Consider the following 27,622-nt stretch of genomic DNA (forward strand, 5'->3'; position numbering starts at 1 on the left):
AGGAGGGGTGGGAGGGTCGGGAGGGACTGCGGTGCGACTAGGAGTGAATAATTTAAAGGGGCCGCGCCTGCGGAGCCGGGCGGAACGCTAGCGGTGTTGGCGCGGAGTGGACCCCGGCTGCGGCCCCTGGGTGAGTCTGGGTTTCCGTTAGCCTCGCAGGGGTGTCCCTTCGAGGGTCGTTAGCGAGCCTCCGCTTTCCCACGATCTGTCCTCCGATTCCTGTTAACTCTAGACTTTCTGATGTTCCCATACCCCCCGCGTCTCGGCAGGTGTTTCCACACCGGTAGCCAGCTGTGCCCTGAGGTGGAAGAGGACCGGCCACCCAGGAATTTTCCAAGTAACGACTCGCAGTCTCCGGGATTCCTATCTCCCGGCCCCCGAATTTCCATTAATATTCTAGCGATGTCAGAAACATCCTCAGCTTCCCAGAAAAATCCCAGTAATATTCCAGCATCTCTCAGTATCTTCCAAGGAGCCCGGACGCCCTCCCCAGGCCCGCTCTCATAAGCACCCCAGGAATGTGCCCACCCACCTCCTGGTTTTCCCAGCAGTAGTATTGTAATCCTCAGAATCTCAGTAACTTTCCAGTGACCCCGCATCCCCACCCACTAATCCCAGCGTCTCTGGTTACGCCTCCCAGCAATGGCGCCACCATCGGTCCCGGAGTCCCAGTGATGCTCTGTGCCATAGAGCCCCCATAACTTCACTACTACGTGATAGTAAATCCCCGGCAAAAACCAGCAGCGCCTTGCAAGCCCACGCCACCCCAAGCATCCCAGGACTCTTCTGAAACGTGGGTATCAGACGCCTTCCGCGGATGCCCCGGCAGTACTCCCGTGCCTCCCAGCTCCTGGGTCTTCCCCGGGGCAGGCTTGGGTCGGGAGCCGAGTATCTAGGTGCCCACTCCCGGACCCCACGGTTTGCGGGCCCGTTTTCCTGGGGTGGGGCATTCAGTCTTCGACGGAGTAGGGGGTGCGGCCTGGAGGGTGGGGTGGTCAGGCTTGATCAACCCCGCAGAGGGCAGTGACCCGGGAGGAAGTCACCAGGTGCAGGGGACCGTGCCCTGTGGGGACCTGCCTGCAGGCTGCTGACAGTGGGTGCCAGGTCGGCCTTTGGCCCCGGGGTGGGGTTGGACAGGCGGGCGTCTGGTAGGCCCTACGCGTAGGCGAAGGGAGCAGGAAGCCGGGGACCCGCCTCATCTCCTGGCCAGGGCCGAGAGGTCGGTTTGCTCCATCCCTTAGTCCCGCAGCGCCCCTCTAGCCTCGCCCCTGGCAGCTGGAGACGCTTCCCCCGCCACCCCCAGAGGGCGGGGCTTGAGCTGGGGGCAGGGCTTGAGGCAGGGGAGAGGTGGGCCCAGATTGACGACTTGCACGGGTTCCTTCGACTCCTTGATTTCCCAGGACTCCGGGCTACCAGATCGGCCGTCCGGCTGGAATCAACCGATGGAGGCTCCGCTGCAAACTGGAATGGTAAGGGGTGGGGCGGAGACCGGGTAGGTGCAGGCGTGGGGCGCCAAGAGGACTACAACTCCCGGCGTGCTCAGCGCGCATTACGTGGTCTGGCGATAACACGCTGCGTCCGCTCGGGCGGAACTACGTTTCCCGGCATGCACTGCGGGTCGCCGGGCCTCAGGGAAGAGTCGCGCCCCCGGGGAGGGAGCAGCACTGGCCCATTCTGCAGATGGGGACATCGAGTCACGGGCTGGCTACGAACTCCTCGGGGGCGAAGGTGGCGGAGAGGGATGGGTTCCAGGACGTCCTGGCGCCCGGGGAAGGCTCGGCGGGACGGATTTGCGGTGCGCAGCCAGTGCCGTTCGTCCCTCAGGTGCTGGGCGTGATGATCGGGGCCGGAGTGGCGGTGGTGGTCACGGCCGTGCTCATCCTCCTGGTGGTGCGGAGGCTGCGAGTGCCAAGTGAGCACCCGAGGGGCCCCTCTTGGGAGGCTGTATGGTGGGGGGCCCAAATGCCCGGGTCCCGAGGCGGCAGAGATGGGGATTTGCTGGCGTCTGTTCGCGGTACCCCAGCTCTGGCAGGGTGGAGTCTGCACAGAGCTCGGAGTGCCCCTGTCCCCACCTATCCCCAGAAACCCCAGCCCCGGATGGCCCCCGGTATCGGTTCCGGAAGAGGGACAAAGTGCTCTTCTATGGCCGGAAGATTATGCGGAAGGTGAGTCCGGGACCCCTGGGGCCCGCCCTGACCACACAGAGGCCGCGCCCCTTCCCTATTTACACTTCTTAGTGTCCGCCACCGCTCCTTCCTTGATGGAGACCCCCTGGATCCGTCTACCTCTTCTCCAAGGTCTGAATTAGCAATTCACCCATCTCCGCCTTCATTCTCCCAGGTGTCACAATCCACCTCCTCCCTCGTGGATACCTCTGTCTCCACCACTTCCCGGCCACGCATGAGGAAGAAACTGAAGATGCTCAACATTGCCAAGAAGTAAGGCTGTGCTGGGTGTGACCTGGTATTAGGGGTTATCTCAGGGGCCTTTTGAGTAATCAACTTACACCAAAGTGTTGTGGAAGTCTTCCCATATTGGCTGGGCGCTGTGGCTCATGCGTGTAATTCCCAGCACTTTGGGAGGCTAAGGCGGGCAGATCACCTGAGGTCAGGAGTTTGAGACCAGCCTGGCCAACATGGCAAACCTCATCTGTACTAAAAATACAAAAATTAGCTGGGCGTGGTGGCATGGGCCTGTAATCCCAGCTACTCAGAAGGGTGAGACAGGAGAATCACTTGAATCTGGGAGGTGGAGGTTGCAGTGAGCTGAGATCATGCCACTGCACTCCAGCCTAGGCAATAGAGTGAGACTCTGTCTCAAAAAAAAAAAAAAAAAAAAGAAGAAGAAGAAAGTCTTCTGTTTCAGAGAGACATCTCTGGACTCTCCTCTCAGAGCTCTTCCACACCAGACATGCTGTCTCTAGGGTATCTCTTCCCTGAGGGCTACCTCAGTGACCTTCTCCTTCCACTGGAGTATCTGAGCTATTTTTTCCCAAGTCAATATCTCAGAGGTCTTGCCATATACTTAGTGGGGGGGTCTACATCAGGGGTCTCCATGTAGGTTATTTCATGAGTCTCCTCACGTGAGTGGTTTTCTTCCAGGGTACCTCCCTGAGGTAGTTGTGTTTCTACGATCTCCTAAAGGGGCTATCTCCAGCCTCCAGCCTCTCTTCTCCGGGGGTTATCTCAGGCATCTCTGTACATCAGAAGGCATCTTTCCTATGTTATGGACCTTGGAGTTCTTCCCACACTAAGGAGGCTGTCTCAGGAGTTTCTGTTCCCTAGGGGCTATCTTATGAATTTTCTTGCACTAGAAATATAGGAAGGATGCATCAGAGGTCCCTGTTGGCAGCAAGGTCTGCGAGAAAGGCTCTCCAACTCTCTTTGCAAGTTGGGTGCTGGCTCTGGGATCCCCGTGCGTCATGGAGTCTACCTGGAGGTCTGCCTCAAGGGTTTCTTCACACCAGGGCAGGGCTCTCCATGATCAATAGTCCTGCAGTGGCAGTCCTTTCTTTTTTGTTTGTTTGTTTGTTTTTGAGATGGAGTCTTGCTCTGTCGCTAGGCTAGAGTGCACTGGCACGATCTCGGCTCACTGCAACCTCCACCTCCTCGGTTCAAAAGATTCTCCTGCCTCAGCCTCCCGAGTAGCTGGGACTACAGGCTCATACCACCATGCCCAGCTAATTTTTGCATTTTTAGTAGAGACGGGGTTTCACCATGTTGGCCAGGATGGTCTCGATCTCTTGACCTTGTGATCCGTCCGCCTCGGCCTCCTAAAGTGCTGGGATTACAGGCATGAGAGACTGAGCCCGGCCAATGGCAGGGCTTTCTGTGAGTTGAGTAGAAGGACTATCTCAAAGTTCCCCATGATCAGTTGAGGGTCTATACCTCAGGTTTCTCCACATCACAGGAGCTGTTTGTAGTGTTTGCACACTCTTAAGGGACTACCCTGATATCTTCATGATTGTCAGAGGGCTGTCTGAGCTTTCTGTGACCTAGGGAAGAGTTAGCCCAAGATCTCCCTGATCAAAAAAGGAATAATCATAACAATTATAATAATTATTATTATTTTGGAGACAGGATCACACTTTGTTGTTGAGGCTAGAGTGCAGTGGCACAATCATAGCTCACTGCAGCCTTTACCTCCTGGGCTCAAGAGATCTCTCCTGCCTCAGCCTCTTACATAGCTGAGACCATGGGCATGCACCACCATGCCTGGCTAATTTTTAAATTTTTTTGTAGAGATGGGAGTCTCACTGTGTTGCCTGGGCTAGTCTTGAACTCCTGGCCTCAAGCAATCCTCCCGCCTCAGCCTCCCAAAGTGCTGGTATTACAGGCATGAGCCACCACACCCAGCCAAAAAAGGAATTATATCTGAATTTCTTGATTTCACTGAGTTTAACTCAGGGTCCCATCCTCCAAGGTCTATCTCAGGGATCTTTTGCCAGCGGAGGGTCTTTCTCAGCAATCACTGTGACTTGTGGGGAAGGGCTTTCCCAGGTCCACGATTAGCAGAGGGGCTATCTGGATTCTCCACTTATAATGAGGGCTACTTCAGGGACCTCTGTGGCTGTCAGAGGAGCTGTCTCAAGGTTCTCTGAGACTGGGAGGAAGGTCTATCTCAGGAATGTTTACATAGAGCAGAGAGGCTGTATCTGTGGTCTTCTCATATATTGGAAGCTATGTCAAAGGCATACTCACGTTAAGGGGATTATCTCAGGAATCTACTCTGTGACTACTGGAAGGACCATTTCAGGACCCCCATGATAAACACAGGTACCATTTCTGGGCCTACCCTTATCTCGGAAGCTATGTCAGGGGTCTGCCTTCCTAAAGGGTTCAGCTCAGGGGCCTATGCCTAGTGGAGGGGCCATCTCAGAGAACTTTAGGTCTGGGGTCATAGGGTTTTTCCATAAAGGGCCAGATAGTAAATGTTTCAGGCTTTGCTGGCCACATATGGTCCCCATTGCAACTCTTCAACTCTGCTGCATGGGAGCGGCCATAATGATATGCAAATACATGAATGTGGCTTTGTACCAATAAAACTTTATTTACAAAAATAAATGTGGCCAGCCGGGTGCAGTGGCTCACGCCTGTAATCCTAGCACTTTGGGAGGCTGAGGCGGGAGGATCACTTGAGTTCAGGAGTTTGAGACCAGCCTGGCCAACATGGGGAAACCTCATCTCTACTAAAAATATAAAAAATTAGCTGGGCGTGGTGGCACCCACCTGTAGTCCCAGCTACTTGGGAAGCTGAGGCAGGAGAATCGCTTCAGCCTGGGAGGTGGAGGTTGCAGTGGGCCGAGATTTCGCCACTGCACTCCAGCCTGGGTAAAAGAGCGAGACTCCTGAGGCAGGGCACAGTGGCTCATACCTGTAATCCCAGCCTTTGGGAGGCCGAGTCGGGCGGATCACCTGAGGTCAGGAGTTCGAGACCAGCCTGACCAACATGGAGAAACCCCGTCTCTACTAAAAATGCAAAATTAGCTGGGCGTGGTGGCACATGCCTGTAATCCCAGCTACTAGGGAGGCTGAGGCAGGAGAATCGCTTGAACTCAGGAGGTGGAGGTTGCAGTGAGCCGAGATCGCGCCATTGCACTCCAGCCTGGGAAACAAGAGCAAAACTCCGTCTCAAAAAAAAAAAAAAAAGGTGGCCAGCCTGATTTGGCCAGCGGGCCAGAGTTTGCTGTACATGAGCCCTGGGGAAAGGGGTATGCGGGGGTCTTAGGTTTGCCTGAGCCTTCTCCGTGCCCCCCTCACCCCCAGCACCCCTCCCCTCCCACCAGGATCCTGCGCATCCAGAAAGAGACGCCCACGCTGCAGCGGAAGGAGCCCCCGCCCGCAGTGCTAGAAGCTGACCTGACCGAGGGCGACCTGGCTAACTCCCATCTGCCCTCCGAAGTGCTTTATATGCTCAAGAACGTCCGGTCAGTGTTGGGGTGCAGGTGGGGGTGGAGGGCTGCAGACGTGGGGCCGCCCTGACCTCCAGCCTCTGTCGCCCACCGCCTGTCCAACAGGGTGCTGGGCCACTTCGAGAAGCCACTCTTCCTGGAGCTCTGCCGCCACATGGTCTTCCAGCGGCTGGGCCAGGGTGACTACGTTTTCCGGCCGGGCCAGCCAGATGCCAGCATCTACGTGGTGCAGGACGGGCTGCTGGAGCTCTGTCTGCCAGGGCCTGTGAGTGGGCCTCCCCAGGGGCTGCTGCAGGAGGATGGGTGGTGGGGATGGGCAGCAGGCATTGGTCTGTAGAGCTGGTGGTCTTTGGAGATGCGTCATCAGGAGTCAGGGGAACGGGTGACCAAGGACATTTGGGGTGGTCTGCGTAGTTGCTCAGTAGTTACAAGTATTGAACGATGGGAGATGCCTGCTCGTTGGAAGGGTTGGTGGGTTCCCCTGAGAAGGGATGAGAAGTGTCAGTGATCATTGGGATGGATGAGGGGGCGACATGCCAGTCACCAGGGCGAGGCCACTGAGGGTCCACGGTCTTCTGTATCTCAGGACGGGAAGGAGTGTGTGGTGAAGGAAGTGGTTCCTGGGGACAGCGTCAACAGCCTTCTCAGCATCCTGGATGTCATCACCGTGAGTGACCAGTTTCTGAGGCAGGGGGGCTGGGGTGCAAGGTCCCACCCAAGGGACTAGGTTGAAGGAAATCACTGGGTCCCCAATCTCTGGTTCATCCCTTATGCTGCCGATGGCCCCTCACGGGACTGGCGCCAGGAAGGATTAGGGGAGTAGCGAGGGGGGACTCGCAGCCTCTGCCCTTGTCTCTCTTCACGCCCTCCCCTCCCCCAGGGTCACCAGCATCCCCAGCGGACCGTGTCTGCCCGGGCGGCCCGGGACTCCACGGTGCTGCGCCTGCCGGTGGAAGCATTCTCCGCGGTCTTCACCAAGTACCCGGAGAGCTTGGTGCGGGTCGTGCAGGTCAGTGGGCCTTCGCCTCCTGTCACCCCCCGAGGGACCCCACCCTGGCCCCCACCCATTCCAGGCTCCAAGGGACCGAGGCCCAGCAGCCAGCAGGCGCTGGAGCTGTGGTTATCGGCCTGGAGCAGCCAGACGTCTGCAGCAGCGGACTCCTCCCTTAGCTGCCTCGCCCCATTTCCCCAGATTGTGGGTCTCTCCCTGGTTCCCGCCCGACCCCTTATGCTGCGAACTAGCCCGGCCCACCATCTGGCCCTGCCCCTTACCCCGCCCCATCTTATGGCCACGCCCCTCGAGCCCTGCAGATCATCATGGTGCGGCTGCAGCGAGTCACCTTCCTGGCACTGCACAACTACCTGGGTCTGACCAATGAGCTCTTCAGCCACGTGAGTGGGTGGCGGGGAGCGAGCACAGGGGGGATGGGGGCGAGGTCTCCCTCCCAGGACAGGCCACAAGCTGTTCTCTGCCCCCAGGAGATCCAGCCCCTGCGTCTGTTCCCCAGCCCTGGCCTCCCAACTCGCACCAGCCCTGTGCGGGGCTCCAAGAGAATGGTCAGCACCTCAGCTACGGACGAGCCCAGGGAGACCCCAGGCCGGCCACCCGATCCCACCGGGGCCCCGCTGCCTGGACCTACAGGTACCCAGGGACCCGAGGCCAGCCGAGCCCAATCTCCCAGGAAGCCCCGTCTCAGCCCCCAGCCCCTTTTTCAGTTCTGCATAGAGTCAACCTGACCTTGTCCAGCCCCACAGGGACTCCATAGCGGGGTACCCAGGTCTGACTCCTATCTGGTACCGAGGAAGCTCTGGCCTCGTCCCCAAGGGCCCATTGGAACTGCTTTAACTAGTTCATCAGTCCCCAGCATCTCCTTATCTCCCAACCTGCTAATCCTCCTAGTGGCTCTGAGGGGCAGGAGCCTGAACATGTGTCTCCCCCAGGGGACCCTGTGAAGCCCACATCCCTGGAAACCCCCTCGGCCCCTCTGCTGAGCCGCTGCGTCTCCATGCCAGGGGACATCTCAGGTTTGGAGCACTGGGTCTGCGGGGAGGGCCATGGAGCTTCCAGGTTTGAATCCAGGTCCACCGCCTGCCCGTCTTGATTGTTTTAATCTGCGAAATGGGAACACTGCCAGTACTTCCCCAGGCACCGTTTTGTAGATATTCATTGAGATAGTGCTTCTCCCACCTGTGTTGAGAAGGATTCAGAGGGAGAGTGCAGGCGTTGATTAGTCATGTCTGCTACAGCAGTGGCCCATGGCACATTGGTATCCATTGGTCTCAGACTGCAACTGTGGTTACTCTCATCTTTTTCTTTTCTTTTGAGACCTGTCTCCCAGGCTAGAGTGCAGTGGTGCCGTCATAGCTCACTGCAGCCTCGAACTCCTGTGCTCAAGTGATCCTCCAGCCCCAGCCTCCCAAATAGCTGGAACTACAGGCCTGCACCACTACACCTGGCTCATTTTTTAAAAATCTTACTCTCATCTTTATGGTTTTTGTTGCCCCCCTGCCCGCCTGCAGGCTTGCAGGGTGGCCCCCGCTCCGACTTCGACATGGCCTATGAGCGTGGCCGGATCTCCGTGTCCCTGCAGGAAGAGGCCTCCGGGGGGTCCCTGGCAGCCCCCGCTCGGGTAAGGCCTGGGACCCTGGCCGGTGGTGGAGCCCGCAGGGGAAGGTGGCTGGGAGGGAGCATCAGGAGGTCACAAGCCTGCCCCACTCAGACCCCCACTCAGGAGCCTCGTGAGCAGCCGGCAGGCGCCTGTGAATACAGCTACTGTGAGGATGAGTCGGCCACTGGTGGCTGCCCTTTCGGGCCCTACCAGGGCCGCCAGACCAGCAGCATCTTCGAGGCAGCAAAGCAGGAGCTGGCCAAGCTGATGCGGATTGAGGTGGGCAGCCGAGGGGAGCTGGGCACAGGGCGCAAGGGAGGCCTGGCTGCGCCCATCTCAACCCCCCTACCTCCCCAGGACCCCTCCCTCCTGAACAGCCGAGTCTTGCTGCACCACGCCAAAGCCGGCACCATCATTGCCCGCCAGGGAGACCAGGTGAGGCTGCCCCTGACATGTAACCATGCCACCTGAGATCATTCCCTATGACTTCTGTGACCTCTGATCCCTGCCCTTTGACTGTAAGACCAGCACCTTCTCCCATAGAAGCAGACCTCTCTCATCCTATCATTTCCAACCTCTAACCCTTGGGTCCTGTGACCCCCACCCCCTAACCCCACCCTATGTCCTCTGGACCTGTCAACCCTTCACCTGTGACCCCTGAACCTTTTGCCCTAGGACCCCAACTCCTAGATCTCTCCTGCCTGCCCTGGCTCTTCCTGTAATTCTGTTTTCTGAACTTCTGATCCTGCAGTATTCACTAACATGTCTGTTTCTCATGCTGACCGCTGCCAGGATAGGGGCTCAATAAATGGCTACAAATCGCCATCTGGCCCTGGAAGGCCATGAACCAGCCCTGGGGCGGGGTTTCAGGGCCTTGTGGCGGCACCCAGGATGTGTAGGAAAATGTATCCCACCATTCTGTCCACTGTCCATATGGGGAAACTGAGGCCCATCAAGGGCTAGTGACCCGACTACCAGCTGAAAGTCAGGAAGCCCCAGGGTAGGAGGAGGAGGAGGAAGAAGAAGAGGAAAGTTGAAACCCACACTCTGCCCCCAGAGTGTGGCAGATGATCTAGAAAGTTCTCTGCTTCCTCATCAGTGGAATGAGGTAATAAAGAAGAGATGCCTAGTTCGCAGAACCCCAGTAAGACTTCTTTTTTTTCTTTTTTTTTTTTTTGAGACGGAGTCTCGCTCTGTCACCCAGGCTGGAGTGCTGCAGTGGCGTGATGGCGGCTCACTGCAAGCTCTGCCTCCTGGGTTCACGCCATTCTCCTGCCTCAGCCTCCCGAGTAGCTGGGACTACAGGCGCCTGCCACCATGCCCAGCTAATTTTTTGTATTTTTACTAGAGAGGGAGTTTCACTGTGTTAGCCAGGGTGGTCTCGATCTCCTGACCTCGTGATCCGCCCGCCTCGGCCTTCCAAAGTGCTGGGATTACAGGCGTGAGCCACCGCGCCCGGCCTTTTTTTCTTTGTTTTGAGACAGAGTCTTACTGTTGTCACCCAGGCTGGAGTGCAGTGGCACAATCTCAGCTCACTGCAACCTCTGCCTCCTGGGTTCAAGCAATTCTCCTGCCTCAGCCTCCCGAGTAGCTGGGATTACAGGGTTGTGCCACCACGCCTGGCTACTTTTTATATTTTTAGTAGAGATGGGGTTTTGCCATGTTGGCCAGCCTGGTCTCAAACTCCTGACCTCAGGTGATCCGCCTGCCTCGGCCTCCCAAAGAGCTGGGATTACAGTCATGAACCACTGTGCCCAGCCTACTGAGACATTTTTGATTGTTAGGATTTCACAGGGTGCTGTTCCTGACACCTGATGGGTAGAGATCAGGGATGCTCAAATGTACAGAGCAGCAGGCCGGAACCATACAGTCCATTATCCACAGTGTGGGGTTTGCAAGAGTGACAAGCGGTCAGGGAGGGGGTTTAGCAGCAGCTTATAGGGAGCGGGGGCTTGAGGTGACAGTGAGCTGTCATAGGCACTGGGACCCCAGCTCTGCCCCAGGCTTGGGGGAGAGAAGCCTGGGGCAGGGTTGGGGTGGGGTGGGAGCTGTGGTCCCACTGTTAGCCGGCTGGAGTGTTGCTGTGTCACTTGACCCAGTGACTCTGCTGTCCCCTTGAACCACCCATGGCAGGGATGGGCTCTTTTCTGGAGAGGAAGTCAAGGCTTTTGCCAGCTGTTCTTAGAATAGCTGAGGAAGTGAGGTTACCCTGTGGCTTCTTTGGGGGCCCCTGGGCCCTGCTTATCTGGGAGACTGCTGGCCACAACCCAGCCCTGGCCTGTCAGTGTACCACGCTGGTCTGCAGCCCCTCAGAGCTTCTCTGCGTTGGCAGGACTTTTGTTAGGGACCCCGTGCTCTCCTGTGCTTCTCCTTGAAACTTTTTTTTGTTTTTTGAGATGGAGTCTTGCTCTGTCGCCCAGGCTGGAGCGCAGCAGTGCGATCTTGGCTCACTGCAACCTCTGCCTCCCGGATTCAAGTGATTCTCCCACCTCAGCCTCCCTCGAAGCTGGGACTACAGTCACGTGCCACCACGCCTGGCTAATTTTTGTAGTTTCAGTAGAGATGGGGTTTCACCATGTCGGCCAGGCTGGTCTCAAACTCCTGGCCTCAAGTGATCCACTCGCCTCAGCCTCCCAAAGTGCTGGGATTACAGGTGTGATCCTCGGCACCTGGCCACAGTCTGGAAATTCTGTCTTAGAAGGTTCCAGCATGTGTTTATATCTCCTGGGACTGTGCCTCACCCAGGGGTCCCTGCAGTGTTTTGGCAGGTGGAGCTTCACTGGGTACCAGACAGGTTGGTGTGGTGGATAAAGAAGGAATCTCTCCATTTCTGGGCGGTTTCAGTTCCTTATTTATAAAGGGATGGAACAGGAAGGTTTCTAGCTGGTCAGGCTACCCAAAGAAGAAAGAAACGTGTTTACCCAGCATTTGCCCCATCTCGAACTGTGTGCTGCTGGCTGGACAAGAGGCAGGAAAAGGGCTGGGCACGGTGGCTCACGCCTGTAATCCCAGCACCTTGGGAGGCCGAGGTGAGAGGATCACTTGAGGTCAGGAGTTCGAGACCATCCTGGCCAACATGGTGAAACCCCATTTCTACTAAAAATTCAAAAATTAGTCAGGCACGATGGCGGGCGCCTGTAGTCCCAGCTACTTGGGAGCCTGAGGCAGGAGAATCACTTGAACCCAGGAGACAGGTTGCAGTGAGCTGAGATCGCACCCCTGCACTCCAGCCTGTGCAACAGAGTGAGACCCTGTCTCAAAAAAAAAAAAAAAAAAAAGTGGGCAGGGAAAACCCTTAGTGGTCCCTGCCCTTGGGCAGCCCACCGTATTCTGAGAGACATGACTCAAAGGATTACACAAATTCTTGTAAAATCATAAGTGCTTAGTGTCACAAAGGAGATGATCTTGGCACTACAAAGTCTGGCTTAGACAGGGTGGCACCTCTAAGGGCATGACCTAAGAAGGAAGGAGGGGGAGGAACAAACTGGGTGCAGGTGGGAGGAAAGGTCATTCTAGGCAGAAGGAAGAGCTTGTGCAAATGTTGTGTGGTGGGAAGAAATAGGTTGATCTCTAAGAAATAAAAAAGGAAGTCAGTGGGCCTCAAGTGAAACAATATTTTTTTGGGGGGTGTAATGGTTTTATTGAGCTATAATTCATGTACTATACAATTTACCCATTTAAAGTATATACTTTAGGCTGGGCACAGTGGCTCACACCTGTAATCCCAGCACTTTGGAAGGCCGCGGCGGGAGGATCTCTTGAGTCCAGGAGTTTGAGACCAGCCTGGGCATCATGGCAAAACCCAGTCTCTACAAAAAACAAACAAAAAAAATTAGCCAGGCGTGGTGGCGCATGCCTGTAGTCCCAGCTACACGGGAAGCTGAGGCAGGCATAAGCCACTGCACCTGGCCATGCCCACCTAATTTTTGTATTTGTAGTAGAGACAGGGTTTCGCCATGTTGGCCAGGATGGTCTTGAACTCCTGACCTGAGGTGATCCGCCTGCCTCACCCTCCTAAAGTGCTGGAATTACAGGCATGAGCCACTGCACCCGGCCTTATGTAAGGGCTTCTGTGTAGACATATATTTTATTTATTTTTTTAAAGGTGGGGTCTCACTATGTTTCCCAGGCTGGTCTTAAACTCCTGGGCTCAAGTGATCCTCCCACCTTGGCCTCCCAAAGTGCTTGGACATATGTTTTCATTTCTCTTGGGTATATACCTAGGAGTTGAATTGCTGGGTTATAAGCCAATTCAATTTTTTTTTGTTTTTAAGAGGGAGTCTCGCTATGTCGCCCAGGCTGGAGTGCAGTAGCGCGATCTCAGCTCACTGCAACCTCTGCCTCCTAGGTTCAAGCAATTCTCCTGTCTCAGCCTCCCGAGTAGCTGGGATTACAGGCACACGCTGCCACGCCCAGCTAATTTTTGTATTTTTAGTAGAAACACGGTTTCACCATATTGGTCAGGCTGGTCTTGAACTCCTGACCTCAAGTGATCCATCCGCCTCAGCTTCCCAAAGTGCTGGGATTACTGATGTGAGCCACCATGGCCAGCCTCTATTTTTAATTTTTTTAAGCACTGTGTGTTTGTTTGTTTGTTTCTTTGCTAGACTGTTTTCCAAAGCAGCGGCACCATTTTACATTTCCACTGGCAGTGTATGTGAATTCCAGTCTCTCTACATTCTCTCTAACCCTTTGTAATTCTAGCCATCTTTGTGGGTGTGAAGTGTAGTATCTCATTGTGGTTTTGCTTTGCATTTCTCTAGTGACTTGACGTTGAACAGCTTTTTATGTGCCTATTGGCCATTTGTATATCTTCTTTGGAGAAGTTTTTATTCAGATCTTTTGCCCATTTTACTCTTATTTTTTTTAGAGACGGGGGTCTCACTATATTGCCCAGGCTGGTCTCCAACTCCTGGGCTGAAACTATCAAGCGATCCTTCTGCCTTGGCCTCCCAAAATGCTGGGATTGCAGGCGTGAGCCACCGCACTTGGCCTTTAATTTATTTTAGAGACGGGGTCTTGCACTGTAGCCTAGGCTGGAGTGTAGTGACGCTATCATAGCTCACTGCAACCTCAAACATCTAGGCTCAAGCAATCCTCCTGCCTCAGCCTCCAGAGTAGCCAGGACTATAGACACATGCTACCATGCCTGGCTAAATAAAAAAAAATTTTTTTTTTTTTTTTTGGTAGAGACAGGGTTTCACTATGTTGCCCACGCTGGTCTCGAACTCCTGGGCTCAAGCGATCTTCACACCTAGGCCTCTCAAAGTTCTGGGATTACAGTTGTGGGCCACCACACCCAGCCCCTTCAGTATACTTTAAATCAGGGGTGTCCAATCTTTTGGCTTCCCTGGGCCACATTGGAAGAAGAATTGTCTTGGGCCACACATAAAATACACTAACAGTTATAGCTGGGCATAGTGGCACACACCTGTAATCCCAGCACTTTGAGAGGCCAAGGCGGTTGGATCACTGAGGTCAGGAGTTCAAGACCAGCCTGGCCAACATGGTGAAACCCCGTCTCTACTAAAAATACAAAAATTAGCCGGGCGTGTGGCAGGCATCTTTAATCTCAGCTACTTGGGAGGCCGAGGCAGGAGAATCACTTGAACTCTGGAGGCAGAGGTTGCAGTGAGCCGAGTTTGTATCACTGCACTCCAGCCTGGGCAACAGAGCAAGACACCGTCTCAAAACCAACAAACCAAAAAACCCCACTAAAGATAGCTGATGAGCTAAAAGAAAAAAAATCGCAAAAAAAAAAAACCTCATAATGTTTTAACAAAGTTTATGAATTTGTGTTGGGCCAAATTCGAAGCCATCCTGGGCCACATGCAGCCCGTGGGCAGCAGGGTGGACAAGCTTGCTTTAAATCATCTCGAGATTACTTATAATACCTAATACAATGTAAATGCTATGTAAATAGTCATTATACTGTATTATTTAGGGAATAACGGGGAAAATAGTCTGTAAATGGTCTGTGCAGGTGCAATTTTTTTTTTCCTGAATATTTTAGATCCAAGGTTGGTTGAATCCTGGGTATATGGAACATATATATACACACACACATATATACACATATATATATAGAGAGAGAGAGATGCTGCTCATCTATATATAATCTATGTAAAAAAATTTTTTTCTTTTTTTTTTTTTTTTGAGACGGAGTCTCGCTCAGTCGCCCAGGCTGGAGTGCAGTGGCGCGATCTCGGCTCACTGCAAGCTCCTCCTCCCGGGTTCACGCCATTCTCCTGCCTCAGACTCCCAAGTAGCTGGGACTACAGGCGCCCGCCACCACGCCCGGCTAATTTTTTGTACTTTTAGTAGAGACGTGGTTTCACCGTGTTAGCCAGGATGGTCTCGATCTCCTGACCTCGTGATCCGCCTGCCTCAGGCCTCCCAAAGTGTTGGGATTACAGGCGTGAGCCATCGTGCCTGGCTAAAAAATATTTTTATATTTATTTATATTTATATATAGATGGTGCTTATATCCAAAGTCTTTATTCTCTCCTTCATGTTTCTTTTTTTTCTTTTCTTTTTTTTTTTTTTGAGACGGAGTCTCGCTCTGTCGCCCACGCTGGAGTGCAGTGGCGCGATCTCGGCTCACTGCAAGCTCCGCCTCCCGGGTTCACGCCATTCTCCTGCCTCAGCCTCCCAAGTAGCTGGGACTACAGGCGCCCACCACCACGCCCGGCTAATTTTTTGTATTTTCAGTAGAGACGGGGTTTCACCGTATTAGCCAGGATGGTCTCGATCTCCTGACCTCTTGATCCACCTGCCTCGGCCTCCCAAAGTTCTGGGATTACAGGCGTGAGCCACCGCGCCTGGCCTTCTTCTTCTTCTTTTTTTTTTTTGTTAAGACAGTGTCTCACTCTGTCGCCCAGGCTGGAGTGCAATGGCATGATCTCAGCTCACTGCAACCTCAGCCTTCCAGGTTCAGGCAATTCTCTTGCCTCAGCTTCCTGAGTAGCTGGAATTACAGACATGTGCCACGACACCCAGCTAATTTTTTTATTTTAGTAGAGACAGGTTTCGCCACGTTGGCCAGGCTGGTGCCGAACTCCTGGCCTCAAGTGATCCCCCCTGCCTGGCCTCCCAAAGCGCTGGGATTACAGCCGTGAGCCACCGCGCCCTGCGCCTTCATATTTTTCTTAACCCTTCCTTTCTTCTTTAATTTTTTCCTGTGGGGGCATGTTGACCTGAGCTGGGGTCCACGCTGTCCGGGTTCTGTGTTCATCACATCCCCTGCCCGCGCAGGACGTGAGCCTGCACTTCGTGCTCTGGGGCTGCCTGCACGTGTACCAGCGCATGATCGACAAGGCGGAGGACGTGTGCCTGTTCGTAGCGCAGCCGGGGGAACTGGTGGGGCAGCTGGCGGTGCTCACTGGCGAACCTCTCATCTTCACACTGCGAGCCCAACGCGACTGCACCTTCCTGCGGATCTCCAAGTCCGACTTCTATGAGTATGACAGCCCGAAGTTGGAGTGTGGGTGGCACTCGGAGGACCCCAACCCGTGGGAGTGGCCAGAACCCCATCCCTCAACCTCACTCCTGGAAGAGCAGAAGGGAGCCCCCAGATCTGGCCTCCCAGCGCCGGTGTAGGACGGTTTTGAGGCCTTCCTCTTTCATCCCAAGTCTGTTCCTGCAGGATCATGCGCGCACAGCCCAGTGTGGTGCTGAGTGCGGCGCACACGGTGGCAGCCAGGATGTCGCCCTTCGTGCGCCAGATGGACTTCGCCATCGACTGGACTGCAGTGGAGGCGGGACGCGCGCTGTACAGGTGCAGCTCCCACCGCGCTGCTCAGGCCCGGCCTAGGGGTGGGGACCTGGGGGTGGTCAGACCTTGCTGACCTCCATGCCCACTCAGGCAGGGCGACCGCTCCGACTGCACTTACATCGTGCTCAATGGGCGGCTGCGTAGCGTGATCCAGCGAGGCAGTGGCAAGAAGGAGCTGGTGGGCGAGTACGGCCGCGGCGACCTCATCGGCGTGGTGAGCGCGACCCCCACCCACTGACCTCTGGCCTTTTCCAGGCCAGTCCCTCGACAACGCACACACATCATCCCGGGTAATCCAGGGAGTGGTGAATGCAGCTCCCGACCTCTGAGGTCACCCAGTCCACTCCCCGCCCAGACCTCATTTCGTCGGAAAAGGGGATTCCGCCTGTCGTGGATCCCTGCCCTCCTCTCTCTCTCCCCCAGAGCTCTAATGGGTAGCGAGCGAGGCTTGCTTCCCTACACCCCCATTGCAGGGGAGCCCTAGATGGGGCAGTACAGCCCCGTTTCCACCCATCTTCGGCCTCCTCATTCCCCACCCAAGCAGCCCCAATCATGCACGCGGCCCCCCAGGTGGAGGCACTGACCCGGCAGCCGCGAGCCACGACGGTGCACGCGGTGCGCGACACGGAGCTGGCCAAGCTTCCCGAGGGCACCTTGGGTCACATCAAACGCCGGTACCCGCAGGTGCGGCCTGTTGTGGGCGGGGCAGAGAGGCGGAGGCGGGACCCCGGGGTGGGGGCCGGGCCTAGTGTGTGGGCGGGGCTTCCAGAGGGGCGGGGTCGAGGGAGGGGCCGAAGCGAGAGAGTGAGGGCGGGGGGCTTTCGGGGGTGGGACCCAGGTAACGGGCACCCAGGAGCCCCGGCATAGGAGGGAGAGGTGGGACTTGGACAGCCGCTTCCCAGGTCTCACTGAAATGCCGGCCTCCAACGCCCCCAGGTCGTGACCCGCCTTATCCACCTACTGAGCCAGAAAATTCTAGGGAATTTGCAGCAGCTGCAAGGACCCTTCCCAGGTGAGAACCGGCCGGCCCAGAGCGTGCTGGGAGATGTAGTCCGGCGTCCAGAGCATGCTGGGAGGGAAGCCTTCTTTCCTGAGGGATGCTGGGAAATGGAGTTCCGCGAAGAAATCGTGCCTCTCAGAGTTTCAAACCCTAAGTAGGACCGAGGTGCAGAGCATTCTGGGGAATGGAGTTCGTGTTCCTGAGCATGCTGGGAAACGAAGTCCTCGACCCCCGGCGTGCTGGTTAATGGGCTCGAAAGTAAATCAGTGGTGCCGGGGAGGGAGTCTTAGGCGGTGGAGTTGGCGTAGTCTGCCCGGGAGTCAGGGCTTGCTGGGGAAGTCCACGGCCTGGACGTTGAGAGAAAGGGAGTCCTAGATCAGAATATGATGGCAGGGCCGGCATGGTGGCTCATGCCTGTAATCTCAGCACTTTGGGAGGCTGAGGCAGGAGGATCGCTTGAGCCCAGGAGATTGAGTTTGAAACCAACCTGGGCAATATAGTAGGACCCCCGTCTCTACAAAAATTTCAAACATTAGCTGGGCTTGGTGACACATGCCTGTAGTCTCAGCCACTCGGGAGGCTGAGGCGGGAGGATTGATTGCTTGAGCCCGGAGGTCCAGGCTGCAGTGAGCCGTGATCGTGCCACTGTACTCCAGCCGGGACGACAGAGCTAGAGCCTGTTTCAGAAAAAATAAAACAGCAAACAAACAAAACTCCCCATACCATGATGGAAAATAGTCTGTGGATTGTTGTTTAGGACTCTGGGCACCTTGCCTTCTGAAGTTACAGCATGCTGGGAGATGTAGCCCCCTGTTTCAGCCTGTGGCTTCAGTGAGCTAGAACACAATGGGGTATGCGGTGGGGTTGGAGGCCTGCTGAAATGCGGGCCTGAGTTTCTACATTGTGGCGGCCAGATTCTGGGCCAGCCCAGCAACCTAGATACCCCTTTTCCCTCCAGGGGCTCTACCCAATTGGCCCTGAGCCCTAGATCCCCCAAGGCGGGGGCAGGGCGGTAGTGGCAGAAAAGACATCATTAAGAAATTACAGAGGCCTGGGGCGGTGGCTCACGCCTGTAATCTCAGCACTTTGTGAGGCCGAGGCAGGTGAATCATTTGAGGTCAGGGGTTCGAGACCAGCCTGGCCAACGTGGTGAAACTCATCTCTACTAAAAGTACAAAAATTAGTCGGGTGTGGTGGTGGGTGCCTGTAATCCCAGCTACTTGGACGGCTGAGGCAGGAGAATCGCTTGAACTGGGGAGGCAGAGGTTGCAGTGAGCCGAGCCTACACCATTGCACTCCAGCCTGGGCAACCAGAGCAAAACTCCATCTCAAAAAAAAAAAAAGAAAAGAAAAAGAAGGAAAGAAATTACAGATAGAGAATACAATATCTAGAAGACAAAAAAGGGTCATGATGGCGTGTGGCTGACAGAGGGAGGGAGGAAGGGAGGGAGAAAGAGGCTTTTCTAAGGACAGTGAGCTGAGACTTGACAACTAAGATGGGGCCAGACATGAAAGAGAAACCAGGGGTGCTGCACAGGAGGCTGGTGGTTTTGAAGCACTGAGGAGGAAAGCGATCAAGGGGAGAGGTGGTGGGGGTTGGGGGGTAAGTCACATAGGGGCTAGGGGCTGTGGACAGGCACTTGAGCTTATTTAGATTGTTATTGTTAGATTGGGGAGGAAGGATTCCACCAGCAAGGAGGCAACAAGAGGTCTAGGCAAGATATGGGAGTTGACAGCTGGTCTAGGCTGTTAGTGGAGAAACTGGGAAGCAACAGCTGGGTCAAAAGTAGCTTTTCTTTTCTTGTCTTTGTCTTTTATTTTATTTTCTTTTTAAGACAGGGTCTCGCTCTGTAGCCCAGGCTGGAGTGCAGTGGCACGATCTCGGCTCACTGCAACCTCTGCCTCCCGGGTTCAAGTGATTCTCCTGCCTCAGCCTCCCAAGTAGCTGGGATTACAGGTGTATGCCACCATGCCTGGCTAATTGTTGTGTATTTTTAGTAGAGCAGTGTTTCTCCATGTTGGCTAGGCTAAAAATGGCTTTATTTCTGCCTCGTTTTATGTTCAGGTCCCCCATTAGACAGAGGAACCAAGGCCAGAATGGGGCAGGGGCACTGGCCAATTGATCTCCCAAGCACAGTGAATCTGAATGGTTGTAGAGTTGTGTAATGGATCCCACTGAGGTGATCAGGGCCCAAAGTAGAGGGTAGATGGCCAGGTTTTAACAAAAGAGGGAATAGTAGTTGAGGCTGAGGGTCCAGGACCAGAGCCATGGCTTTCTGTATGGTAGAGTCAAGACTTTGGGCAACTGGGGGCTGCAGTCTGGGAGCACAGGAGCAGGAATTTCAGATAAGGAGGAAGAGGAAGAAGAGGAGGAGGAGGGTTCATCTCTCTGGACACAGGTTCGCACCACAAATCTCATCCATTGGGTTCTTAGGCTCTGGGCTGGGTGTGCCCCCACACTCGGAACTCACCAACCCAGCCAGCAACCTGGCAACTGTGGCAATCCTGCCTGTGTGTGCTGAGGTCCCCATGGTGGCCTTCACGCTGGAGCTGCAGCACGCCCTGCAGGCGATCGGTCAGTGGGGTCATGGGTGGGGGCTGGCGGTGGGTGGGACATTAGTGAGTGAGAGATGTTAGGGTAGGTCATTTGGGGGGTGGAGGGGAACAGGGCCACAGGGGCGGGGTAATGGGTATTCTTTTCTGAGTTAGGCCCCAGCCCTGTGGACCATGGTTCCCAGCCTCCCTTCCCCACCTACCCCTAGGTCCGACGCTACTCCTTAACAGTGACATCATCCGGGCACGCCTGGGGGCCTCTGCACTGGATAGGTGTGTGTTGCAGAAGGGAGTGGGGAGGGTGGTGGGTGGGCCTGGAGCCTCAAATTCTTTCAGACCTGAGTTCAAGTTCTCGGCTTCCAACCACGGAGCCTGTGTCCTACCCATAGGTCAATGGGGAGATTCGCAGTGGTGTGAATCTGCCCACCGGAGCGCGGACTTCCATGGTGGGGGTTTGGGTGTCTAAGTTCCTCCCAGCAACGGAGCTATGTGGTCTCGGGGAGCACACTGACCCCAGGCCAACCTCAGGATGACGCTGCCCCCTTCCCACCCTAGCATCCAAGAGTTCCGGCTGTCAGGGTGGCTGGCCCAGCAGGAAGATGCACACCGTATCGTACTCTACCAGACGGACGCCTCGCTGACGCCCTGGACCGTGCGCTGCTTGCGACAGGCCGACTGCATCCTCATTGTGGGCCTGGGGGACCAGGAGCCTACCCTCGGCCAGGTCGGAAGCCCGTGCCCCCTGATCTCACCCACCTCGGGCCCCGTCCTTTGCCCTCCCGTGCCTGCACCAGGCCACGTGCACCCTCGCCATGGGGGTAGGCGATCAGGGACCCAGGTGTGGCCAGGTGGTGGTGGGGCGGCTGGTGACCTCCGCCGTCCGTATTCCGCAGCTGGAGCAGATGCTGGAGAACACGGCTGTGCGCGCCCTTAAGCAGCTAGTCCTGCTCCACCGAGAGGAGGGCGCGGGCCCCACGCGCACCGTGGAGTGGCTAAATATGCGCAGCTGGTGCTCGGGGCACCTGCACCTGCGCTGTCCGCGCCGCCTCTTTTCGCGCCGCAGCCCTGCCAAGCTGGTGAGGAGCGGGCCGGCCCCCACCTTCTAGGGGCGTGGCTGGTGGGCGTGGCTTGGGAGATTGGGGCGGGGCCTGGGAGGGCTGAGGACAGGCTCGAAGGTCAGGGTACCCCTGGGGGATCCGCCGGACCCCGCCCTCATGCTCCTGGGTCGCGGCTATCTCCCCCATCCCAGCATGAGCTCTACGAGAAGGTTTTCTCCAGGCGTGCGGACCGGCACAGCGACTTCTCCCGCTTGGCGAGGGTGCTCACGGGGAACACCATTGCCCTTGTGCTAGGCGGGGGCGGGGCCAGGTGAGGGCGGGGCTTGCTCTCTGGGGGCGGGGCCTGGATGTCCGAGGGTGGAGCTTCCTGGGAGAAACCGTGGGGGCGGGGCCTGGGTGTTCGAGGGTGGAGCTTCCTCTCCGGGAGAGACCCCGTGGGTAGGGGCGGGTCCTTTGTTCCTTAGCAGTGCGGGAGGTGGGAGGGGGTAGGGGCAGGGGAGTTCCTGCAGGTGGGGCCTAGCGGGTCACTGGGGCCCATTTCCCCGGCAGGGGCTGCTCGCACATCGGAGTACTAAAGGCATTAGAGGAGGCGGGGGTCCCCGTGGACCTGGTGGGCGGCACGTCCATTGGCTCTTTCATCGGAGCGCTGTACGCGGAGGAGCGCAGCGCCAGCCGCACGAAGCAGCGGGCCCGGGAGTGGGCCAAGGTGTGTGTTGCGAGGAGGGATTGCTGCACCCCAGGAGTGCCATAAAACCCGTGGCTCCAACCTAACCTGATTCATGGGGGAGCCTCCGGGGTCAGGGTGACCCTTCCTGATTGAATCTGTGATCCCCAGCTGTCCGGACTTTTATAGATATGCTTGTAGGACTCTGGGTAACCACTTTGGGACCTCCTGTCTACTGACCCTAACCCATAACCCCCAACGAGAGCACCCAGGGCCCTTGGTGACCACCTTGTGAATGGCCTTGGGTGACCACATCATCCCTAAGTGTTCCTTTTTTTTTTTTTTTTTTTTTTTTTTTTGAGACTGAATCTTGCTCTGTCGCCCAGGCTGGAGTGCAGTGGCACAATCTCGGCTCACTGCAACCTCCACCTCCCAGGTTCAAGTGATTTATCCGCCTCAGCCTCCTGAGTAGCTGGGATTACAGGCACGCCCCACCAGCCCGGCAAATTTTTTTGTATTTTAGTAGAGATGGGGTTTCACCATGTGGGCTAGGCTGCTTTTGAACTCCTGGCCTCAAATGATCTGCCCGCCTTGGCCTCCAAAGTGCTGGGATTACCAGTGTGAGCCGCTGCACCTGGCCCCTAAGTGCTGCTTGCTCACCCCCTATTGATGAACCTTATCTGTGACCCCATGTAACTCCTATTTGACCCTGTCTGGCCCCCTTGTCCCTAGAGCATGACTTCGGTGCTGGAACCTGTGTTGGACCTCACGTACCCAGTCACCTCCATGTTCACTGGGTCTGCCTTTAACCGCAGCATCCATCGGGTCTTCCAGGATAAGCAGATTGAGGTAGGCCCACCTCATCCCCTGCCCTGCCTACCCCTCCCCGGAGGAGCCCCCTGCTCCTCCCCCACCTCGATCCCTGTCCCCACAGGACCTGTGGCTGCCTTACTTCAACGTGACCACAGATATCACCGCCTCAGCCATGCGAGTCCACAAAGATGGTGGGTGTCCCCGCCCAGCCCGCAGCAACCGCTGACGCCACGTGGGGTTGGGGGGATGCTTCCGGGAGGGCCGCTGAGCTTCTGGGACGTTGTTAACACGAGTGACCGTCCACCCTGGCCCGATCACCGACCACTAACCGCCACCCACTAATGCCCTGGAGACCCCAGGTACGTCCGTCCTTGGGGGAGGGGAGCAGGGAGACTTGTCGGACGCCTTACCCCCCTCACGCCATCCCCACAGGCTGTGTGTGGCGTTACGTCCGGGCCAGCGCCTCCTACTGCCCCTACCTGCCCCCACTGTGTGACCCCAAGGACGGGCACCTGCTGGTGGATGGGTGCTACGTCAACAACGTCCCAGGTCAGCGAGCCCGCCGGGCTGGCTGGGCCTCCGGCGTGTCTGAGCGTGTCTGTGCGTGTTTGTGTCTGTGTGTCCCACCGCGCAGGCTCCCTGTGGCGGTATGTGCGCGCCAGCATGACGCTGTCGGGCTACCTGCCCCCGCTGTGCGACCCCAAGGACGGGCACCTACTCATGGATGGCGGCTACATCAACAATCTGCCAGGCAAGTGGCTGCCCGCACCACCCGCACACGCAAGCACCTCCCGCACCACACACACGCACACGCGTGGGCACACACAGACAGGCTCGATGACGGGACACATGCCCAAGCTGCCCATGCAGGGGTGCAGACACACATGCGCACACATACGGTCACTTGCACAAAATGATACATGAATGTGCCTGTGGACAGCGACATGTGCAGTTGAGATCTACATTCTGGCCAGGCGCGGTGGCTCAGCCTGGAATCCCAGCACTTTGGGAGGCCTGAGGTGGGCAGATCACCTGAGGTCAGGAGTTTGAGACCCGCCTGGCCAACATGGTGAAACCCCGTCTCTACTAAAAATACAAAAAATTAACCGGGCTGGTGGGGTGTGCCTGTAATGCCAGCTACTCAGGAGGCTGAGGCAGATAAATCACTTGAACCTGGGAGGTGGAGGTTGCAGTGAGCTGAGATCACGCTACTGCACTCCAGCCTGGGCGACAGAGCAAGACTCAGTCTCAAAAAAAAAAAAAAAAAGAGAGAAAGAAATCTACATCTACCTGCTGGCGTGCTGTGTTAAGCACAAGTGGATGTACATACAAGAGGGACAGGTGCACACGTCCACACACACATCAGGGGACATGCAGGTGGAATGCAACACTCATGTGTGCACACCAGCTATATACGCACATGCTTTCTCTCAGGGGCAGGTAGGGCTTACACACACGTGTACACACAGGCACGTGCACAGATGAACACATGTGTCAGTGAAATAGGGCATTTGCCAATGCATGCCAGTCTGTCCCGTTTGTCCTGCACGTTCCCTCAAACACGCAGGGATGTGCACACACGTAGATAGGATGCGGCACCTCTGACCGAGTTAAGTCATGCCTACCACCTTTATGGGTGCAGGTGAGAAGCGGGCAGGTACACAACTTAAAATCTCACACCCCAGAAGTGTGCATATACGAACAGACATGTACGCTAGCTGCACACGTGCTCACAATCTTGTAGCCAGGGGTGGGCAAACTATGGCCCACAGGCTGAGTCCTGCCCTCTGTTTGATTGTATAAATAAAGCTTTATTGAGCCGGGCACAGTGGCTCATGCCTGTAATCCCAGCACTTTGGGAGGCTGAGGCGGGTGGATCACTTGAGGTCAGGAATTCGAGGCCAGCCTGGCCAACATGGTAAAACCTGGTTTCTACTAAAAATACAAAAATTAGCTGGGCGTGGTGGTGTATGCCTCTAATCCCAGCTACTCGAGAGGCTGAGGCAAGAGAGTTGCTTGAACCCAGGAGGTGGAGGTTGCATTGAGCCCAGATTGCGCCATTGCACTCCAGCCTGGGTGACAGAGTGAGACTGTGTCTCAGAAAATAAAACAAAACCTCCCAACACCTGACCCCCCTCCTTAACTTCAGTTGCATCATTTGCATGCCTGTGCATGACAGCATGGTGTTTGCATGTGTGGGTATTCTCTTTTTTTTTTTTTTTTTTTTTGCGTGATCATTTGCATGATGGCATCTGTGGGACTGGGTTGAACATCTCTGCCCCGGGCCCCCAAAGGGAGCAGCCCTCTGACCCCCCTGGCCCCACAGCGGACATCGCCCGCAGCATGGGTGCCAAAACGGTCATCGCCATTGACGTGGGGAGCCAGGATGAGACGGACCTCAGCACCTACGGGGACAGCCTGTCCGGCTGGTGGCTGCTGTGGAAGCGGCTGAATCCCTGGGCGGACAAGGTAAAGGTTCCAGACATGGCTGAAATCCAGTCCCGCCTGGCCTACGTGTCCTGCGTGCGGCAGCTAGAGGTTGTCAAGTCCAGCTCCTACTGCGAGTACCTGCGCCCGCCCATCGACTGCTTCAAGACCATGGACTTTGGGAAGTTCGACCAGATCTATGTGAGTGGGCAGGAGTGGCATGGTGCCTGCATAGGTGGTCCGGCTAAGCTTTGCTACTTAAAGCCCAGAGTGGTATGAGGGGGAGGAATCCAGGAGGAATCCAGGAATCCCATCTGGAATCTCTGGAAAACAGATCAGTGATCAATTGGTGATGTCTGCAGGGGATGTAGTAGGGGTGTGGCTGTGCATGTGCTGTGTAAGAACTTTCTCCTTATAGGCCAGCTGCACCCCTGGAAGCACTGTATAGTGATTTCTAGTGCCATTTCTGCATTGGTGGGAATGAGAATAGTGATGAAGTAGAAATGTCTGCCACAGTTCCAGGAGAGGGAGGTAGCAGTGCATGTGTTATGTGCCACTGACCCTGAAAAATGTGCTATAGCTCAAGCCAATTGAAATTGATCAGGGGGCCAGGCATGGTGGCTCATGCCTGTAATCCCAGCACCTTGGGAAGCTGAGGTGGGAGGATTGCTTGAAACCAGGAGTTCAAGACCAGCCTGGGCAACATAGCAAAACCCCATCTCTACAAAGATTAAAAATAAAAAATTAGCTGGATGTGGTTGTGCATGCCTGTCACCCCAGCTACTTAAGGGGCTGAGGTGGGAGGACCGCTCGAGCCCAGGAGTTTGAAGCTGCAGTTAGCTATGATTGCGTCACTGCACACCAGCCTGGGTGACAGAGCAAAACTCTGTCTCTAAGAAAAAGAAAGGGCCAGGCATGGTGGCTCATGCATTTAATCCCAGCATTTTGGGAGGCCGAGGTGGGCAGATCACTTGAAGTCAGGAGTTCAAGACCAGCCTGGTCAACATGGTGAAACCTCATCTCTACTAAATATACAAAAATTAGCTGGGTGTGTTGGCGCATGCCTATAGTCCCAGCTACTTGACAGGCTGCAGCAGGAGAAATCGCTTGAACCTAGGAGGCAGTGGTTGCAGTGAGCCAAGATTGTGCCACTGCACTCCAGCCTGGGTGACAGAGTGAGACTCTGTCTCAAAAAATAATATTAATTTTAAAAATTAAAGAGAAAAATAATAAAAATTTTTTTAAAAAGAAAGAAATTGATCAGTAGCTGCAGCCCAGAAGCCCTGAGTCTGAGAAGAGATGTGTGATGTCCCTTGTGGGCTCACTGGGATAGCATGCCATGAGAAATTCAAGATGTTTGCTGTGGGCTTGGGAGATGGCGACATCCACAGATGTACTGCCTGTTTGCAGACTTCAAAATAAGCTCACACATCACCACCTTGTGTTATTTGCTACCCAGCACCCTGCATGGGGCTGTGTGGGAAAGAACATGGAGAGATTGATTGGTAATGTCTGTCAAGGGCAGGACAGGGGATGTGTAGGCGAGTGTGCTATGTGCAGCTGACTCTGAAATAGGTTTAGTCTCAAATGCAACTCCCCCAGAGAATCAGGCTTTTGAGGGGCCAGAGAATGGGCAGACAGAGTGGGGACAAGCAAAGCCGGGTTGCAGACATGGACCCAGCCCCTCACTTCCCACAGGATGTGGGCTACCAGTACGGGAAGGCGGTGTTTGGAGGCTGGAGCCGTGGCAACGTCATTGAGAAAATGCTCACAGACCGGCGGTCTACAGACCTTAATGAGAGCCGCCGTGCAGACGTAAGCCTGTGATGCCCCCAGGGCCACTCTGACTCCACTGATTACAGAACCCAAGCCCCCTTAAAGTCTCCCCAAAACCTCAGATGACCCCACATATCCCTGGGTTTTGCTGAGCTCTCAGACCTCTGCTGACTTCAGAGAGTTCCGACCCTAGGATCTCCTCTGAGCCCCCAATGCACCACTGGGCCCCCCAGGGGCCCCAAGACTCTGTGGGACCCCCAAGAGCCTCACCAGTGTCACCCCACAGGTGCTTGCCTTCCCAAGCTCTGGCTTCACTGACTTGGCAGAGATTGTGTCCCGGATTGAGCCCCCCACGAGCTATGTCTCTGATGGCTGTGCTGACGGTGAGGGGCCCAGGGGACCCCCAAGAGGGAGGGGAGTGGCTGGAGATGGCAGGCCAGCCCCAATCCCCTCACCCATGCCCTGCTCCCCGATTCCAGGAGAGGAGTCAGATTGTCTGACAGAGTATGAGGAGGACGCCGGACCCGACTGCTCGAGGGATGAAGGGGGGTCCCCCGAGGGTGCAAGCCCCAGCACTGCCTCCGAGATGGTGAGAGTGGGTGGCCCAGGGTCCCCTCATATCCCCCAGAGGGTCATGAGTACAGTGTCGGGCAGGGGAGCGGGGGGCGTATTTGAGATCCTGTGTGTGCTGGGTGCTAGCTGACATGTGACGCATCAGTGTCCCGTGCTGGGTGACGTGTGTGTGACCTTCCCTCGCAGGAGGAGGAGAAGTCGATTCTCCGGCAACGACGCTGTCTGCCCCAGGAGCCGCCCGGCTCAGCCACAGATGCCTGAGGACCTCGACAGGGGTCACCCCCTCCCTCCCACCCCTGGACTGGGCTGGGGGTGGCCCCGTGGGGGTAGCTCACTCCCCCTCCTGCTGCTACGCCTGTGACCCCCGGGGCCCACACACTGGACTGACCTGCCTTGAGCGGGGATGCAGTGTTGCACTGATGACTTGACCAGCCCCCTCCCCCAATAAACTCACCTCTTGGAAA

At 55.9% G+C, this 27,622-nt stretch overlaps 1 protein-coding gene across 8 annotated transcripts; it reads left to right on the forward strand.

Moving 5' to 3' along the window:
- The first annotated feature begins 21 nt into the window (after positions 1-21).
- On the forward strand, positions 22-27,622 carry PNPLA6 (patatin like phospholipase domain containing 6). 8 transcript variants are annotated; one of them, XM_008962378.6, is made up of 36 exons: positions 22-130; positions 270-337; positions 641-793; positions 1,401-1,469; positions 1,825-1,912; positions 2,083-2,165; positions 2,341-2,438; positions 5,786-5,926; positions 6,017-6,176; positions 6,498-6,578; positions 6,792-6,920; positions 7,223-7,303; positions 7,391-7,553; positions 7,853-7,936; positions 8,432-8,541; positions 8,632-8,799; positions 8,878-8,955; positions 15,775-15,980; positions 16,166-16,297; positions 16,385-16,508; positions 16,865-16,978; positions 17,231-17,306; positions 19,729-19,869; positions 20,057-20,120; positions 20,403-20,571; positions 20,741-20,923; positions 21,097-21,215; positions 21,455-21,611; positions 22,302-22,418; positions 22,504-22,573; positions 23,017-23,133; positions 24,709-25,010; positions 26,508-26,624; positions 26,872-26,968; positions 27,065-27,174; positions 27,345-27,622. In XM_008962378.6, the coding sequence occupies exons 4-36, from the start codon at positions 1,443-1,445 to the stop codon at positions 27,417-27,419; spliced, it is 3,981 nt and encodes a 1,326-aa protein (XP_008960626.1). In that variant the 5' UTR covers positions 22-130; positions 270-337; positions 641-793; positions 1,401-1,442; the 3' UTR covers positions 27,420-27,622. The 8 variants fall into 8 exon arrangements, with proteins under 8 accessions (XP_008960626.1, XP_063455881.1, XP_054959308.1 ...); XM_063599811.1 differs by having other exon boundaries at positions 1,401-1,912; XM_055103333.2 differs by lacking the exon at positions 7,853-7,936.

The sequence above is a fragment of the Pan paniscus genome, chromosome 20 (genome assembly GCF_029289425.2).
Source record: "Pan paniscus chromosome 20, NHGRI_mPanPan1-v2.0_pri, whole genome shotgun sequence".
Classification (NCBI taxonomy): domain Eukaryota; kingdom Metazoa; phylum Chordata; class Mammalia; order Primates; family Hominidae; genus Pan; species Pan paniscus.